The 17,318-nt window shown below is 39.0% G+C and overlaps 11 protein-coding genes across 11 annotated transcripts; 5 read left to right on the top strand and 6 right to left on the bottom strand. All coding sequences in view use genetic code 12, as the record gives it.

The window, feature by feature from the left end:
- Positions 1-3: 3 nt before the first annotated feature.
- On the bottom strand, positions 4-339 carry CANMA_002082 (uncharacterized protein; the record flags this gene model as incomplete). The annotated part of the gene is made up of 1 exon (XM_051814112.1): positions 4-339. One exon carries the CDS (start codon positions 337-339, stop codon positions 4-6), a length of 336 nt encoding a protein of 111 aa, XP_051672159.1.
- A 517-nt stretch (positions 340-856) lies between these two features.
- On the top strand, positions 857-1,948 carry SHY1 (Shy1p; the record flags this gene model as incomplete). The annotated part of the gene is made up of 1 exon (XM_051814111.1): positions 857-1,948. The coding sequence occupies one exon, from the start codon at positions 857-859 to the stop codon at positions 1,946-1,948; it is 1,092 nt and encodes a 363-aa protein (XP_051672158.1).
- A 42-nt stretch (positions 1,949-1,990) lies between these two features.
- On the bottom strand, positions 1,991-2,884 carry CANMA_002080 (GET complex subunit; the record flags this gene model as incomplete). The annotated part of the gene is made up of 1 exon (XM_051814110.1): positions 1,991-2,884. The coding sequence occupies one exon, from the start codon at positions 2,882-2,884 to the stop codon at positions 1,991-1,993; it is 894 nt and encodes a 297-aa protein (XP_051672157.1).
- Positions 2,885-3,001: 117 nt separating this feature from the next.
- CANMA_002079 (uncharacterized protein) lies at positions 3,002-3,214 on the top strand (the record flags this gene model as incomplete). Its single annotated transcript, XM_051814109.1, has 1 exon — positions 3,002-3,214. One exon carries the CDS (start codon positions 3,002-3,004, stop codon positions 3,212-3,214), a length of 213 nt encoding a protein of 70 aa, XP_051672156.1.
- A 16-nt stretch (positions 3,215-3,230) lies between these two features.
- On the bottom strand, positions 3,231-4,043 carry DAM1 (Dam1p; the record flags this gene model as incomplete). The annotated part of the gene is made up of 1 exon (XM_051814108.1): positions 3,231-4,043. One exon carries the CDS (start codon positions 4,041-4,043, stop codon positions 3,231-3,233), a length of 813 nt encoding a protein of 270 aa, XP_051672155.1.
- A 128-nt stretch (positions 4,044-4,171) lies between these two features.
- On the bottom strand, positions 4,172-5,491 carry URA1 (dihydroorotate dehydrogenase; the record flags this gene model as incomplete). The annotated part of the gene is made up of 1 exon (XM_051814107.1): positions 4,172-5,491. The coding sequence occupies one exon, from the start codon at positions 5,489-5,491 to the stop codon at positions 4,172-4,174; it is 1,320 nt and encodes a 439-aa protein (XP_051672154.1).
- A 226-nt stretch (positions 5,492-5,717) lies between these two features.
- On the top strand, positions 5,718-7,289 carry CANMA_002076 (uncharacterized protein; the record flags this gene model as incomplete). Its single annotated transcript, XM_051814105.1, has 1 exon — positions 5,718-7,289. The coding sequence occupies one exon, from the start codon at positions 5,718-5,720 to the stop codon at positions 7,287-7,289; it is 1,572 nt and encodes a 523-aa protein (XP_051672153.1).
- Positions 7,290-7,337: 48 nt separating this feature from the next.
- CANMA_002075 (uncharacterized protein) lies at positions 7,338-8,022 on the bottom strand (the record flags this gene model as incomplete). Its single annotated transcript, XM_051814104.1, has 2 exons — positions 7,338-7,345; positions 7,413-8,022. 2 exons carry the CDS (start codon positions 8,020-8,022, stop codon positions 7,338-7,340), a joined length of 618 nt encoding a protein of 205 aa, XP_051672152.1.
- A 488-nt stretch (positions 8,023-8,510) lies between these two features.
- SKI3 (SKI complex subunit tetratricopeptide repeat protein) lies at positions 8,511-12,656 on the top strand (the record flags this gene model as incomplete). Its single annotated transcript, XM_051814103.1, has 1 exon — positions 8,511-12,656. One exon carries the CDS (start codon positions 8,511-8,513, stop codon positions 12,654-12,656), a length of 4,146 nt encoding a protein of 1,381 aa, XP_051672151.1.
- Positions 12,657-12,933: 277 nt separating this feature from the next.
- Positions 12,934-15,159, top strand: CANMA_002073 (HAL5; the record flags this gene model as incomplete). Its single annotated transcript, XM_051814102.1, has 1 exon — positions 12,934-15,159. The coding sequence occupies one exon, from the start codon at positions 12,934-12,936 to the stop codon at positions 15,157-15,159; it is 2,226 nt and encodes a 741-aa protein (XP_051672150.1).
- Positions 15,160-15,381: 222 nt separating this feature from the next.
- On the bottom strand, positions 15,382-16,752 carry TPK1 (cAMP-dependent protein kinase catalytic subunit TPK1; the record flags this gene model as incomplete). The annotated part of the gene is made up of 1 exon (XM_051814101.1): positions 15,382-16,752. One exon carries the CDS (start codon positions 16,750-16,752, stop codon positions 15,382-15,384), a length of 1,371 nt encoding a protein of 456 aa, XP_051672149.1.
- Positions 16,753-17,318: the final 566 nt, after the last annotated feature.

Below are 17,318 nucleotides of genomic sequence, written 5' to 3'. Positions count from 1 at the left end.
AACCTACTTTGCCAATTCATCTTCGTAAAGTTTACTTCTCTTTATTTCATCTTCGAGGGCAGCCTGCCTACCGATATTCATCTTGGCTCTATCGGTGGCAAAAGTAACTCCCACAACGTTCCAGCATACAAACCACCAGACTTTGTAGACATTGCGAAAGTACGGTTTGTTTTTGCCGTGATTATACTTGTACGATAATGCGTATCCAGTGACCAAGGCGACTAACGTTCCCCTGAGTGCACCTGTTGCCGCGGCCTGCCATAGTTGATTTGAGAACCGGCTGTGACGTTGTTGCTTTGTCTCATGGACAAGTGTTTCTTCATTTGTTGTTTCTGGCATTCGTTTTTAGAAAAAGATAAAAGATTGGCAAAAAAAGGTGGAAATTCTGGGGGGGCGAGTAAAGTTGCGCTAAAACTGACTATTTCCGAAATAACTGCCGAGCAGAAACTTTAACTGTTTAGAATTGTTTGGTTTGCCGAATTGTACTAAGCATCCTTATACTCTAATTCTCTTGTAAGTGCCCTCATTAAGTGAAAGTATTGCAGGACCACAGAAGAGTTAGTGAAACTTTTTATCGACAAGCATATTCACTTCGTGATTGGTTTAATAATTTGTTTTATGGATTTTGCCGGGGTTTTCTCTAACATGGCCGTTCTTGTTAGATAATAGTGACTTGAAACTAGTGAATCGATTTAGGACGCTTAATTTTCTCATTGTTTCACTGAAAGATGCTGCATGTGTGTTTAAAAAGCGGTGGAGGGAGGTCGGTTGATCAAGGAGCAAGACTCCATTCAAAGTGAGTAAAAAAAAAACCAAAATTACTACCTTTAAAGGGCACCCTTTCATAGAGCACCACATGTTTCGTACCACTAATAATACAGGCAGGGTTCTCCCACGACCAAGTGATCTACTACGCCTCTCCCGCTCGGTAAAGACTTCCACGATCGATTGGAAACCGATAAAGTCGGTTCCAGGAAACTTGAGAACCATCACTCATCAGAAAAAGACACCCATCATTAGAACGGTATTACTAGGACTTATGTACGCCATGCCCGTTGTGTCGTTTGGATTGGGATGCTGGCAAGTACACAGACTCAACTGGAAGCAGGACTTGATTGCACGGTGTGAAAACAATTTAGCTGCTCCAGTCATTGAACAGCTACCGCCCACTCTTGACCCCAACGTCATACAAGAATTTGAATATAGACGGTTCAAATGTAAGGGCAAGTTTGACTACGACCAAGAAATGTTTTTAGGTCCAAGAATAAAGGACGGCGTGTTGGGTTACCTTGTTGTTACTCCGTTCATAAGATCTGAAGGAGGTAAACCAATTTTGGTTGAACGTGGATGGATCCATAAGGATAAAGTAATACCATCTACTAGATCATCTGGATACTTATCACACTTGGCAATGCCACAGGGAGAGATTGAAATTGAGGCCTTGTTTAGGTGTATGCCTAAAAAATCAAAGCTACAATTTGATCACGAACCAGGAGCAAAATTGTTCAACGTAATTGATGTCCCTGCAATGGCTAAACAAAGTGGTTCGTTACCTATTTATTGCCAGATGATTTACGATTTGAGTGACCATTTGGATTACAAAGCGCAAGAGACTTTAGAGGCACAAGGTGCTGATCCTTCCATTTTTGGCAGGTTATTCTTTACCAAGTCTAAAGAAGGAACCAAAGAAAAGTCATACTACATACAAGACGAGTCTGATGACTCAATGTTTTATCAAGAGTTTGAGTTTATAAAACAGGGGGTTCCAATTGCTGCAAAGCCGACGATTAAATTCTCCAATAATCACTTGCAGTACTTGATTACCTGGTTCGGTGTTTCCGCTGCGAGTGCTGGGTTATTAATTTACTCTACCTGGAAGACCAAACAGTTCCTGAGCGCAGAGAGAATCATTGATGCGAAGAGAAAAGACATGAAGAAATTGTTATAGTTACGGGGTACTTCAACTTTACTTGTACATATATATATATTATTAATCCCTAAAACTTAATAAGCCAAATAACACCACAACTAACGAGAGATCTCCAAGGAATATACCTAGTAATTCCTTGTACTCAAGAACTCTCAGAAGAATAGGAGCTAATTGTTGTACTTGTGGGGCAAACATTGACACCACTTGCACTCCCTTCATTACAAGATTGTTTTGTCTGGCAGCGTGGAATAAACCGTGCTTAGTAAGAACAAAATAGTAGCTTGCGATTATCACAATCTCCAAGGTGAAGAATCCTTGAGCAAATCCACTCAAGGGATAAATTTCCGATAAATCCCTTACGTACGAATGATTAGATGCTGTAAATGAAGGTATACTGTAGTAATGGTAGAAAAAATATGCCAATATTGTCAATACTCTCACAGCAGTGAATCGAAACTTCCATACTTGTTTCTGATACAAGTGATACTGGTTCAATTGCTGTTCATATTGTGACTGAGCCGAATCCGGAGGTTGAATGCTTTCATCACTTGCTGCATTTGCATCACCAAACATCTTGAAAATATCCGCCATAGGGTTGTTTTCACCTTGAGACGACTGTTGTTGCTGTTGAAAAATTGATTTGAACATTTCGTTGATTTCAGCTTGAGGGTCCTTTTCTCCTAAAGGTGAATCAGTTGCAGTTATTGTGGATATGTCTTGAATATCTGGGTCATCATCGTGTGATAAAGGTGTTGGTAAAGTAGTGGTACTGCTAGGCTCGGGCTTATCCAAGACTGATGTCACCGTTGAACTGTTAACTGATGCACCCTGAGTTAGAATGGTATTCAACCTGTCGCTGGCTTTCCCTTTGGCCATCTTGGCTTGCCTTCTCTCTCTGAGGATCCTACGCTTCTCTTCCTCACTCAATGGAGCGGCATTGCTTGAGCTTGACATGATGTAGTTTCGTTACTGAACAGAACTGTTACATTAACAAACGAAAAGAAAAAAAAGGAACAACGAAAAGGAATGGAAAGGAAAGGAAAGAAAATACGCCGCAGACTTCCAACTAAAATGCCAGAACAAGAGCACATCGAACAACAACAAGATTCAGAAACTGATAGGACCAATTCCATTCCTCAAAATGATCACGAAAGGATTAGACGTACAAAGATTATGAACTCGTTGGACAATTTAGATTACTTGATGTTGATTGCAGCACAACAAAAGAAATCCATAGCGCAAGTGACCTATGAACTCAAACTTAAACTAATACATGGAGATTAAAACTAAATACAAATTGTTACCTAAATGGCGGCCTTTGACTCAAGCTTTGGGGCCGCTTTTTTGTCTGTGCCCCACTTCTTTGCCCTGCCGGAGTTACATCCATCCCATCGTTAAAGAGTCCACGCATGTACCTGGGTGGTTGGTTCAAATTTGGAGCACGATTGCTCGAGGTAGGTTGCACTACATGAGTCCTTAGCAGTCCCGATACAGGCTGGGGTATTTTGGACGTTTGCGTGAAGGCGACATTCGGTTTCTTTAAAAAATTAGTCACAGGCTTGATATTTTCATTGTTAGTCCGAAATCGTTTAGATGATGACGATGACGATGACGATAACGATGGGAGTTGAGCACTCATTGGACGGGAATGCCTTATCGGCCTCGTTTCTTTAGCTACTTTTTCCTTCAATTCGACATTCAATCTTTCGGCTTCTTCTATTTTCCTCTTCAATTCGGCAATATGTTCCTTCTTCTTCTTTCTCATTTGTAATCGCTGCCAGGCCCTCCGCGAGGGGCACTTGGGAAGGTCAACACACCACATGGTAATGGATAGCCCATATAAGAAGCTTGCGAAAGATTCATTGAATTGGCTTGACACTGCATCATGTATATGGTTTAGATCTCTAATATTTACATCCAAATCTTCTAATCCATCGGCAATATCCTTGAACTTGTTTTCGATTTCAGGGCAGTCCATGGGGAGGTTATCCGGATCAATTGGGAAATGGTGCGGTGACTGTGCTGGTAGCGGTATCCCAGACGATCTCCTCAGATGACGTCTATTAGTCTGCCTTCTTTCCCCAATAGGTGTGGTGGGTCGCGAGGGAGCCATTGTTATTAAATACGTAGGGCAATTGTCTTAACTAGTGTAAGTAAGGAGAGGTGAGAATTTATTTGTTTACATTTCTTCGCGTATTCAAATTTTCATCAATTTCATGGTAGCTCCAGCCACACCCTACACTAAGCATTCTCATTAACAATTTGTTGCCAGGTCTTACCTTCCTTTTTCAACTCATCAGCTAATTCATCTCTGATCTTGGCAACTAATCCTGGGCCCTTGTAAGCAAAAGCGGTGTACAATTCGACAAAAGTTGCTCCGGCTTTTGCAAATTCTAACGCATCCTTACCACTTGAGATTCCACCGCAACCAACCAACACCAACCCAGAACCTTTGGTGTGCTTGTTCAACAACTTCAATGCCTGCAACGATAATGGTTTCAATGGCTTTCCTGAAAGTCCACCAGTTTGGTTTATTAATGTCTCATCCGTAGTCAATAATCTATCCTTAGGTCTCTGAATTGTTGTATTGGAGATAATAATTCCATCAACTTTCGCTTCCTTTGCCGAACTTGCTATGGACGCAATCTCTGGCTCAGTCAAATCAGGGGCAACTTTTACCAAAATTGGTGGTTTAGCGCCAAGTAAATTTGTCCGCAATATATCGCGTTCCTTGACAACCGTTGTTAAAAGGTTGGTAAGTTTAGACTCATTCTGCAAATCACGCAATCCTGGAGTGTTTGGCGACGATACGTTTACAACAAGAACATCCGCATATGGCCCAAGTCTCGAGACCCCCTTCACATAGTCTTCAATTTCATCTCCTGTTTTGTTTTTACCCAAATTTATTCCCAATAACTTCCCGTTTTGAAAGGCATTTGAAAATGGAAGCTGATCTGGAGTGTGGTCCCTTTCAAACCTTTCCAACAATTTAGTAAAACGCACTCTTAATCTGGCCAAAACGTTAAAGTGTCCAGAAGAATTGAAACCATAACGATTAATCACAGCATCGTCCCTGGGCAACCTAAAGAACCTGGGTTGTGGATTACCTGGCTGTGGCTCGGGAGTAATCGAGCCGATCTCGACATAGGAAAACCCAAAGTTAAATAACGAATCAATGGCTTCACCATCTTTATCTAACCCAGCAGCCAATCCTATAGGGTTCTTCAAATTATGTCCAAACACATTAACACCTAGCACGTCGCTCTGGTCGTTTCTTCCTTCGTCCAAAAGTCTGGGAACAAGCCCGTACTTCATTAAAAGAATGCCTAATTTATGACCCTGTTCTGCATCTGTAAATGTTCTTATAAGGGGACATATCACATATTCATGAATTGATGAGCGTGAATCAAAAAGGTAATAACCTCCAACACCGGCCAATGCTCCACCAGCGAGGAGTGCAATTGGTCCTGGTAAGAAACTCGATTTTAAAACTTGTTTGCCATTTACTCTGGCATTGGTTCTCCTTAGGAACTCTTTTAGGAAAAGTCCTTTTCTAAACATTGTAGATTGAATCAATTGAGCTTGAAAAAACGCTAGGGTACGGAAAGCGGAAATCCAATGGTGCAGAGAGAAAGTATGGTGTGTTTGTAAAAGAAAAAAAGATTGGCATTACTGACTCGCACCGCACAGTAATTAAAAAAATTTGAAATGGTAGCACAAAATATTTCTCTTTTTCATGAGATGATCTTCACAGGGTAAAAGACTACTTACTATACTTGCACCCACTATGAGCGACTCATCAGGTACTAAGGTGCCCCAGAAGGGCCAAGCAAAGAGTCAAAAAGCCCAAAGAAAACACAAATATTCCAAAGATAAAAAACTCAACTCCAAATTACAGAGGATAGAAAACCAGCACAAGGATGCCTTAAAATCTGCTGCAGGTACTGATTACCTTTTGCAAGAGGAGACAGGGTTCTTGGAAGCCGAGGATCCTATGGAAAAGACTTTCAAATTCAAACAGGATGAGATAACAAAAGCAGTCGATGCTAATACCGCAAACAAAAGGTTTGAACTCAAGCTCCCTGAATTTGGGCCATATCAAATCGATTTTTCAAGAAATGGTCGTGATCTTCTTCTTGGCGGAAAGAAAGGTCACGTTGCTTCTATTGACTGGAAGACTGGTGGGTTAGGATGTGAGTTACATCTTAATGAGACTGTTAACGCTGTAAAATATTTACACAATGATCAATACTTTGCAGTGGCGCAAAAGAAATACACCTTTATTTATGATAAGGAAGGAACAGAACTTCATCGACTTAAGCAGCACGTAGAAGCTACCTTATTGGACTTTTTACCATATCATTTTCTATTAGTGACGGCTGGACATACAGGATTCTTAAAATATCATGATGTTTCCACAGGTGAATTGGTTAGTGAAATCAGAACCAAGCTCGGTCCTACTCTAGCTATGAAACAGAACCAATACAATGCTGTAATACATCTAGGACATGGCAATGGGCAAGTTACATTATGGTCTCCAAATGCACCGGAACCGTTAGTCAAGATACAGTCTGCTCGTGGACCAATTCGAGATTTGGCCATTGACAGAGAGGGAAAATATATGGCCGTCAGTGGTGCTGACAAGACGCTAAAAATTTGGGATATACGAACCTTCAAAGAGGTGGATCAATATTACTCACAAACGCCAGCAACATCATTGGATATTTCTGACACTGGGTTACTCTCGGTCGGGTGGGGTCCACATGTCACTATATGGAAAGATGTTTTCAAAAAGTCACATCAGGCTGATCCTTATATGAACCACTTGATTCCTGGATCGAAAGTAGATAAGGTTAAGTTTGCTCCATTCGAAGATATTCTAGGAATTGGACACCAGCAAGGTTATGAATCAATAATAGTTCCAGGTGCAGGTGAAGCTAATTACGATGCTTTGGAATTGAATCCATTTGAGACCACCAAACAAAGGCAAGAACAAGAAGTCAGATCCTTGCTCAATAAACTTCCTTCCGATTCTATTGCCTTGGATCCAAACACCATCGGAACTATTGACAAGAGAGCTAAATCAATAAGGTTAAAACCTGGTGAAATTAACGTATTGGGCGAATCGACTACTGACGATTCAAACAAGATGTCTATAAAACCCGAAGTCAAGGGTAAAAACTCTGCCTTGAGGAAGCATTTGAGGAGACAGAGAGAGAATGTCATTGATCAAAGAAAGATGAGAATTGAAAAGAATTTAAGAAATGAAAAAGAAGCAAGGTTGAGACGTCAGCAATTGTTGCAGGGAGATGAAGAAGAGACAGATTCATTAGATTCGGCATTAGCTAGATTCAAGTAGAAGGATGGAGTGACGATTGTTGCCCCTTTTCGCAACTAATTCGACTAATTACTTGACTGAAGACTTGACACTCCCATTTGATTGCTTTCAATTCCTCTTCTGTAATAACGTAGCAACTGTCACCTGAATTAGGTTCAGGTAACACATCGTTTGGATTCTGACCTTGATCTAATGAAGTTGGCGTTAATGATTCAAAACGTTGTCTCTGTGCTCTGTAGTCCAGTTCTTGCTGTAAAACATCATATCGTTTAAGCAAAAGACGATCTTCCTCCGACAAGAACTCGATGAAAGCTTGTCCGCGTGACGCTAGCTTAGAAGTGAAAGTGCCAAGCATGATGAGATTTTGACACATTGCTTTTAATTGCTCACTCTCTTTCAATATGATTAGTTTGTAAAAGTCCAAGGGTGGAGTGTGAATCGAGCCTGCGTGTTTTTTGAGATGCGTGGTTAACAGGGAGGATAACACATCTATCTGAGACCACATACGTGTAGGAATTGTAATTAATGTGCCGTTGCTTTCCGCTTCACACGTGACTGAGAATAGCCCGGGATCCATTGTATCAAGGTTTATATCATCCTTGTTTAAAAGAATCTTGAAGAGTTTGAACAATACAACTGCATCAGCTAAAGATGTTGGATGTGCGTCTGCAGTCAATGGTGAGTCCAGAAACTCGGAAAGCCAATGGATCACAGCAATGGCCAATTCATTAATCAACGATTCATTCGTCTTCATTATTTGCTTCTTGTGCAACCTTATTCAAAAGAGTGGTTTAAATTTAATGATACTTTTGCACCAAAATATCAAAAATTCGGTTGCAAAAGCAAATACACCAAGCGAAGAAAGTTAACACTGCACTTTAATGAAAGCTTGGATTCATATATCTTCACGATGCATGCAATGTAGATTTAGTCTTTCCCTCGACTACAGTTCACTGACTGGGAGCACAGTCTCTAGAAGAAGCCATCTAGCTTATGAAACCAAGAGTAAAATAAAAATTCATCCACATGATTCAATGTCCTAAGAAGGCATGCTGTAATTACAGTCCCATAAAAAGATATCATATTGCCCCTATAAGTCTTGTTTCACCATTGTGTGGACCTAAACTTTACAATCGTCTTTCCACAACTGTTGCAGAAGCAAAAAAACAAACAGTCCAAGTTTGAAAAAAAAAAAATCACACACCGCAATCGAATCCCGCAAAGCCACGCCAACCACTATAGATGTCTGGGGTGAAAAGCATTCTCAAACTTGCAAAGGTATCATTAGAGCAAAATGATCCCGAGGCAGCATTGGCACATTCGAAGGAAGTGATAAAGCAAGACCCCAAGTCTTATTACGCCTTCGTTTTCCAAGGTAAAGCCTACCAGCTTCTAAACGACTTACCAAAGGCAATCACCTCGTTCAAAAAAGCAATAGATATTGAACCGGAGAATTTACTAGCCTGGAAAGGTTATTTCCAAATAGCAAAGGGGTCAAATGATTACGAGCAGTTCTTCTCAGTGTTGACTGCATTGGCCAGGATTTACATTGAACAAGGTGTGCCGATCTCTGAGTTGTTGAGAGACATGAGAACTTACTTGGACACAAATGAGATAAAGAATAATGAAACATTGAACGAATTCTATCTAAGATCAATTTTACCAGGTACTGAATTAGGCGAGTTGATTGGTCCATCAATTGAATCACCATCAAATACGTATAAAAAATTGATTGATTTGAAACAAACTCAAACGGGGAAAGATATGGTTGCCCGAGTTTCCAAAGAAAGGATAAAGCTTGGAAGAGTTTTGAATTTGGAGCAAAAGGCAAAATTGGATTCAATTGCATGGTCATATTATTCTGACAATGATTTAATAAATCTATACGACAAATTTCTAAATATTTGTGATGACGAGGAATTGAGAAGGACGTACCATGAAAAACTATTGAAGTTCAAATATGAGTTATTGAAGATTTGTCCTGATAAAGAGCCTTTGATAAAGGATATAAAGCAGTCATTAGAGGATATGATTTTCTTGAAAACAACTAGCTTATTTTGCTGGAATTTGTACTTTGATTGGAATGATAACAAGTCCATCAATGACTTGGAAGAAGAAAGAGTTATAGAATACTTGCAGCTATTCCAAAATGAAGGGTTGGGACTTGTTTTGTTTGGATTTGTTATGAGTGATATTTCTCCTTACAACAAAGAGAAAGTAATCAAAGCATTATCGGGTAAGGAAATTACACCACCAAGAAAAAGCAAGGAAGAAGGTAGTCTCGGATTGGACGAGTTAGCAGATGACGGCGATAATGATGATGAGGATAGCTCACACCTATACCTACCACAAGAGGAAGTTTTGGGTGTCTTGTTAGACGGATTCAGCAAGGCTAAAGGGTCCATTCTTGCAAACAGGATTATAGTAAACTACTACATCCACTTGAGACAATACCACGTTGCGTCTGAAAGATGCCGAGAGGGGATTAAAATTTTGGCTGATCTTCAACGTAACTTTGGGGTAGATTTGAAAAACACCAAAGAGGATTTATTGTGCTCGCTAGCTATTGTCTACACGTACTATGAAGCCCCCAAAAATTATACTCGCGCTATTCAATTGTATGAGAAGATCTTGATGACCAACCCGGACAACGTGAAGGCAAAAGTTGGGAAAGGGTTGATTTATGTTGAAAGAGGAGAATTAAACGAAGCAAAAGCTCTTTTGGAAGAAATTGTCAAGGATTATCCCAATAATTTGGAGGCAGAGTCTGAATACTACTGGTGTTTGGTAAAGATGGACCAGCATGAAGAAGGTAGAGAGGGTTTGCTCAAATTTTTGGCCAAAATCACAGGAGGTGATTTGCATAGTCGAGACGTAAGGGCAATTGCTTATTGGAGATTGGCAAAAAGCTATATGGATAGTAGCAAATACGATGAGTGCTATAAATACTTGATTGAATCTTTAAAGAATTCCGACTTATATGCACCATCTTATACGTTGTTGGGTGTGCTTCTACAGAATTACTATGGTGATCTCAAAAGGGGACAAAAGTGTTTCTACAAAGCATTCGACTTGGACCCTAATGAAATAACAGCAGCCAAGTATCTAGTCGAGCAGGCCACGGAAAAGAATGAATGGGAAGTAGCAAATGTGCTTGCTAAAAGGGTCGTTGATAACGAATCTACGCGAAGGTTAATTATGCGTGGAGATACAGCTGATCCATCTTGGCCATATCGAGTTCTTGGCTCCGGTGCTTTGAACAACCAGGATGATGCTAAAGCCGTAGAGTGGTTTCAAAATGCACTTCGAACCAATGCTGAAGATTATAATTGTTGGGTTGGATTAGGCGAAGCCTATTTCAATTGTGGTAGACTAGATGCAGCAGCAAAAGTATTTCAGCATGCATTGGACATGAATCATGATAAAGACTGGACCATACACTACATGCTAGGAGTGGTATTATGTGAAATGAAGGACTTTAATGAAGGTTTGGGCTACTTGTATTCTGCATTGGAAATGCAACCCAACGAAGAGTGCATCATTAGTGCAATATATGAGGCGAATATTGAAAGCAGCAGAAAATTCCTTCAATCGGGATTTTTTGGAAGAGCAGTTAATTCGATTCTCAAAGCATTAAATTTTGTCAAACAAGGGGTGGAGATAAACAAAAATTCACAAAAGGTGTGGAGAGCTTTGGGTGACAGTCTTCGTGTATTTATCAAAATTCGCGAACGCATAAACGATACTCCCTATGATTTACTATTTGAGATTTTCAATAACGTTGATTTTATCAACTTTGAATACCCATTAGACGAGTCAATTTCTGTATCTAATGCCAGAGCCAAATTAGATGAAGGTAAGGATGTGGAATCGCTTGTTTTGTTGATTATACTAGCATCTGCTGCCGCATTGAATAATCTACCATTGAAAGCCAACAAAATACTCAAAGCAACTAGTTTTTACAATCTTGGTTTGTCCTTGTTGGAATCTTTTCAAGAAATAGGAAACGCCGAATATCGCGATTTATCGGTATACTATCTCAAGCGGGCCATCAAGATTGAACAGAATAACGCTATTTACTGGATTGCTTTGGGTAATGCCTATTTCACAACCAACCCACAAATATCTCAACATTGCTACATAAAAGCGACGACCTTGGAAGTCAAGGATGCTGAAATCTGGGTAAATTTAGCAACATTGTATTTAAATTTTGGTGACACACAACTATCACAAGAGACGTTTTTGCGGGCACAATCCGTTGCTCCACAAGATGCACAGTCGTGGCTTGGAAATGCAGTTGCTTCTGAAGTTTTGGGGGACGACGAAAAGGCATCCGACCAATACATTCATGCATTTACTTTGTCTAAAGGTAGATCAGCGTTGGCGCTGTTTTTGTATGGGTTGTCTGTGGTTAATAGAAGCAAAGACCGTGATCCAAAAGACATCGAAACTGCTCAGGAATTTAGTATAAGTAATCAGGCTATGCAGCAATATTTGAAGTATTATCCTGAAGATGAAGCAGCATTGAGTGTTGGACTTTCTATTGCTGAGAGGTGTAAAGACTTTGAAACTGCTGTTCAGCTTGGAACCAAATTGTGTTTGCTTTATGAAAAACTGTATGAGGAGACAGAAAGTGAGATTACTTTGCTGAAGTTTGCAGATACAAAGAGTCAATTAGCAAGATTACATTTAGGATTGGGTAATTATGACAGTGCCATTGAAGAAGCAAAAACCGCACTCGAGCTTGATCCTGATCTGGTACAGATTGCCGTATCAGTGAGAATTACTCTTGGTTTGGCTTATTTCTTCACTAATAAATTTCAAGAAGCAATTGGTGAATTGAAGATTGTCTTGAGTGAGTACCAGGATTCATCGAGAATTGTTGCATTGATTTCCCAGGTTTTATATGCCCATGATACTGAGGAGTCAAGGCAAGCTGCTATTGATCAATTATTTGCACACATCGAAGATCATGGTTCATCCTTATTGATTGTACTTACTCTTGGTGCTATCTCTTTAGTTGAAGATTTGCCAGAGTACCTTGAAGCGGTCAAAGACGATTTATTGGGATTGAATTTGAACGAAATTGTTGCCGATACAAGGAGAGAAGTGCCTAAATTAATTAGTGAAATCAATGACAGATTAGGTAAAGATGAGGATAAGATTTGGTATAGATATGCATACATGTTTCCTTTCAGCTATCATATCTGGAAGCATATTAATTCGGAAATGGCTAAGCAGGTGATTATTTCACGAAATGAAAAGGTTACTGGTAATGAGTATGCTGAAGCAATGATCAAAACGGGCCATTTGAGGGATATCCAGCGCGGCTTAATGATGAATCCTTGTAATGAAGAAGCAATGAAGGCTATTGAATCATGTATATAACTTAGATTATAGAAAGAAAAATACCAATGACGTCAAATCAATTTGCTCTTTTCCATTGTGTCAAGAAAAAAGCGAAAGACGCAATCAGCAAATTATGCGAAACTGAAAGTTTGTAATGATTTAGGAGATTCATTCATCAGAGCTTTTATTGCGTGACGAGTCTTTCAACGTTCAACATTTCACTTCATCAAAGCCTACCCATATTATCACCTTGCTGGCAAGACTATAACCCACTTACTTTCCTCTGCCAAGAAAAATACACCTGCATCTCTTTATAATGGGGTTGTTTTCAAAGAAAAAATCACCTCCGCCATCAACATCATCAAAGTCAGCAGCCACCCCCACAGGTGCCTTGTCTTCTAATAAATCGGATTTGGCTTTATCTTCATCAAATGAATCGATCAAGTCAGACGTATCCAGTGGGAAAATTAAAGGGTTGTTGAAGAAGACTTTGAATGGAGGAGGAGGTGGTGGTGCCAATGCCAGTGCTAATGCCAGTGCCAATGGGAATGGGAATGGGAATGGGAATGGCAATAACAATGTTGATAAATTGTGTGTTGATCTACAACAAGCGAAGCTTGATAAACAGATTGAAAACAATTCATTGCAAGTACCACACGGACAAAAAGGAGACGCACACCTTGCTCCTGATGGTCATATTCCAACGAGGTATAAGAAACGAGTCAGTACAATTATTGAAACTGACAACAACACTAGCGATGATGATTCAGAAGATGAGGAAGACGAAGATAATGGCGAAGGAAACGAATCGTCAGATTCTGACGAGTCTGAATTGGACGAAGACCATTTACATCCGATAAAACCCAAATATGATGCGTCTCATCATGATTTAGCACAACAATTAACCACCATAATGGGGTACTGCGGTTTGCGTAAAGACTCATCTTGCTCAACAGAAGAAGCCAATAAGGAAAGTCAACGAACATATTCACTACTTGATCAAGATAATAAGATAAAAAAGATTGCCAAATCCGTCCATAATGATGAATCGATAATTGGAGAATACCAAATTCAATTAATCAAGAACTTGACTGCTAAAATTGAAAGGCTCGTAAAAGACTGCAATAGTGAAAGATTATTAACTAAGGAAAAATCGTTATATCAAAGATATGGAGTTATACGTAATGTTATTGGAAAAGGAGCTTATGGATTGATCAAAGTAATTGATCCCGATGGGAATAAGGTTTCGTCGTCGTCTTCCCTGAATAACCTACCACCGTTGGGAAGAAAATTATACGTGGTTAAGGAGTTGCTGAGGCGTAAAGATGAGAAGACCAACAACTTTATCGAACGCATAATGTCTGAATTTGTTATATCATCGACGTTAAATAGTAAGTATATGATTGAAACAGTTGACTTAATGGGTACTTTTGCACCAGGATCATCAGCAGGAACATCAACAGCTCTGGTTGCAACTTCGGCCAAGGATTTACGTATAAGTCAAGTTATGAATTGCAGTCAAGGTGGTGATTTATTTTCATATTTGTTAACGGGGGCTAATATCAGGGGGAAACCGGTAACGTACATGTCATTGTATGAAGTTGACTGTATATTGAAGCAAGTTGCACGCGGATTGAAGTATATGCATGCTCATGGAGTTGCCCATTGTGATTTGAAATTGGAGAATATATTGATTTCCTATGAGGTTGATAATAACGATATAAAAGCAGCTGATGCCGAACTTCAATCGAGTAGTCAATGCAAAATGCTGATTAAATTGAGTGATTTTGGTAAATCATTTGTTTTTCGAACTGCATTTGATAAAACAGAACAGAAATTGCAAGGTATGCAGGGGGTCATTGGATCAGAACCATATATATCACCTGAAGAATATTTGTGTTGCAAGACTGGAATGTCTTACTCCTCAGTGAGGAAAGATTGTTGGGCGTTTGGAATCGTTGCATTGGCATTACTCAACATTCGAAGACACTATTACTATTCGCAATCATCAACATATAGTGGAGCTTATCGCCTGGGTCTGAAGTTGATTGCCGGTAATGATTCGGATGGATATAGTACGGGATACTTGTGGAAAAACACCGAGACCAAAGTCAACAACATTAATGCATCGGGAAGCTCGTTGTCTATGGGAGCAATATTGCTGAAGTTGGAATATAAAGATAAGGTATTTAATGAATATGTTCAAAAGAGAATGATTGGTGATTATGACTGCAAAAGTAAAGAATGGTTGATTAAACAACCAGGTAAATTCATCCCAATTGAGAATATTTGCAAACCAATGACCAACAACGATGGATTAAGCGATGATGAAAATTCACATGAGGAGAATGGCAAGGAGAGGGAGAAGGAAAAAGCGGTGGAGACTTTTGACGAGGGTAATGATGATGATGATGAGGATGATTTGAGTGAGTTGAGAATTTTGATTATTTACAAATTGCTAGACATTGATCCTGCCACGCGAATGACAATGGATCAGTTTTTGAAAAGTGATTGGATGGCTGCAACTGAGTCTTGCTGTTAGATTGCTTTTACTTTTCCTCTTCTGTCTTTTTTTTTATTAAATTCATATACATACACGGGAGTTTATAGAAACAAATAAAGGTATATAACTCTATGGAGAATAAAAAAGAAATGCATCATACTTCTAAACCCGATAACTTTGCAATCACAGAGTATAAACAATGCGACATATCAACCATGATTCTAGTATTCCTTTCCTTGTATTTTTCTTTTCTCCTTTTCTTTAAAAGTCTTGAAACATATCTCGATATGGGTCATCTACTCCACTTATACCATAATCTAAATCTTTATCTTCAGGATACTTGTCAAATTGGGATGTGTCACCCACACCTGAAGTGATAGGTGGTTCATAAGGGGTCTCAATATCTCGAGATAATAAACGTTCCCATATAACTTCTTTAAACCAAGGATGGTTTTTCACATCATTTGAACCGCCTTGCAAGTTACCCAATCTTTGCGTTAAATCCTTTACAATCAATTTCTGTAACAAATCCAAAATGTCAGGCGGTAAGTAATCAGGGTAAGTTATAGTTCCATTCAAAATATTTTCATAAGTCTTCATTGGAGTTGGGTCATAAAATGGCGTGTAACCAGTCAACATTTCAAAAATCAATATCCCAAACGACCACCAGTCAACTGATTTATTATAAGGCTTAGTGGCAACAACTTCAGGAGCAATGTAATCAGGAGTACCACATAATGTATAAGTCACATCTTGAACTTCCTTGGCAAACCCGAAATCAGTCAATTTGATATGTCCGTTTTTATCCAACAAGATATTCTCTGGTTTCAAATCCCGATAAATAATGTCTAAATTATGTAGATACTCAATGGCTAAAAAAGTCTCTGCTGCATAAAATTTGGCCACTGGGGTCGGGAACCGTTGTGATTTTCGCAATAATGAAAATAATTCACCACCTTCTATGTAATCCATAATCATAAACAAGTTATGACAGTCTTGGAACGTGCCCCACATTCGAATTATAAATGGATGTTGCGCCAATTTCAACATTCTTCGTTCATCGTTGGTATGTTCAACCTGTTTCATATTTACAACTCGTTCCTTTTTCAACACCTTCATGGCGTAGAACCTTCCATTGTGAATCGATCTTGTTAAATGGACACGTCCAAATGACCCGGTACCCAATGTTCGTAAGATTTGGAAATCATTTAAGCTGTATTTGCCCCTTGTTGTAGTGTCCTTGTGAGCGTGTCGAGATACTTTTTTTGTTAGTGATGTTGATGAATTATTTTGACTATTTAGATTGGGTTTGGAATTAACATTGGTGTTGGTGTTGGTCTTAGGTATACTTTTGGAGTCAGAAGCTGCGCTGGTGGTGTTGTTGTCGGTGGTCTGTCCAGGGGTCTGTCCGGAGGTGCCGTTGTTATTTGCAATATTACTGCCGCTATTGTTGATATTGTTGTTACTGCAGCTGTGCAAGCCTGCTCCATGCGATTGGTTACTGTTATTGCTATTGTTGTTGTTGTTGGTGGTGGTGGTATCTAGTGTTGGGGAGCCAGATGCGTATATACTGTTATTCAGCTGTTGTTGTTGTTGTTGTTGTTGAGTACTAGATACATCGTTCAAACTCATGTTGTGAAGTGATCGTGTAGTTGAATCCTGATGGTGTGTTGATGCCATGGGAACTGTCTCCTGTCAGTTTGGCTTTGATTGATTAATACAATTTTAATTAATTTAATATTATAGTAATTAATTGTTATAAGAGTGTATGGGTGTATTATTTGTAAATAGAATTCGTTGTGATTTTTTTATTTTTTTTTTATTTCTTTTATTTCTTTTATTTTTTTTATTTTTTTAATTTCTTTAATTTCTTTTAATTTCTTTTAATTTTTATGATTTCCAAACAAAAGGTTGTATACTTTCTTTGTAAGCACACCTAAGAAAAGAATAGGTCTGTATATTGTTCACACGACTGAAGCGTTGTATATATATACTTAGAGGTTTATTCTGTAGCAAAGCTCTTTGTATATATTATGGTTTTACTTTGGTGAAAAAAAAAATTTAAAGAACTCACAGTACTCTCAGCTCTTACACTACAATAAGAGAACAAAAGACATAGAAAAAAAAGAAATTTTTAATCTTATGTGAACACAAAATATACCAAGACAATACATCCATACATCAATATGTTAAGACGA

Source organism: Candida margitis (genome assembly GCF_024628925.1).
Source record: "Candida margitis strain CBS 14175 chromosome Unknown scaffold2, whole genome shotgun sequence".
Lineage (NCBI taxonomy): Eukaryota > Fungi > Ascomycota > Pichiomycetes > Serinales > Debaryomycetaceae > Lodderomyces > Lodderomyces margitis.
The sequence above is the reverse complement of the archived record's forward strand: the minus strand, read 5'-3'. Positions and strand labels throughout refer to the sequence as shown.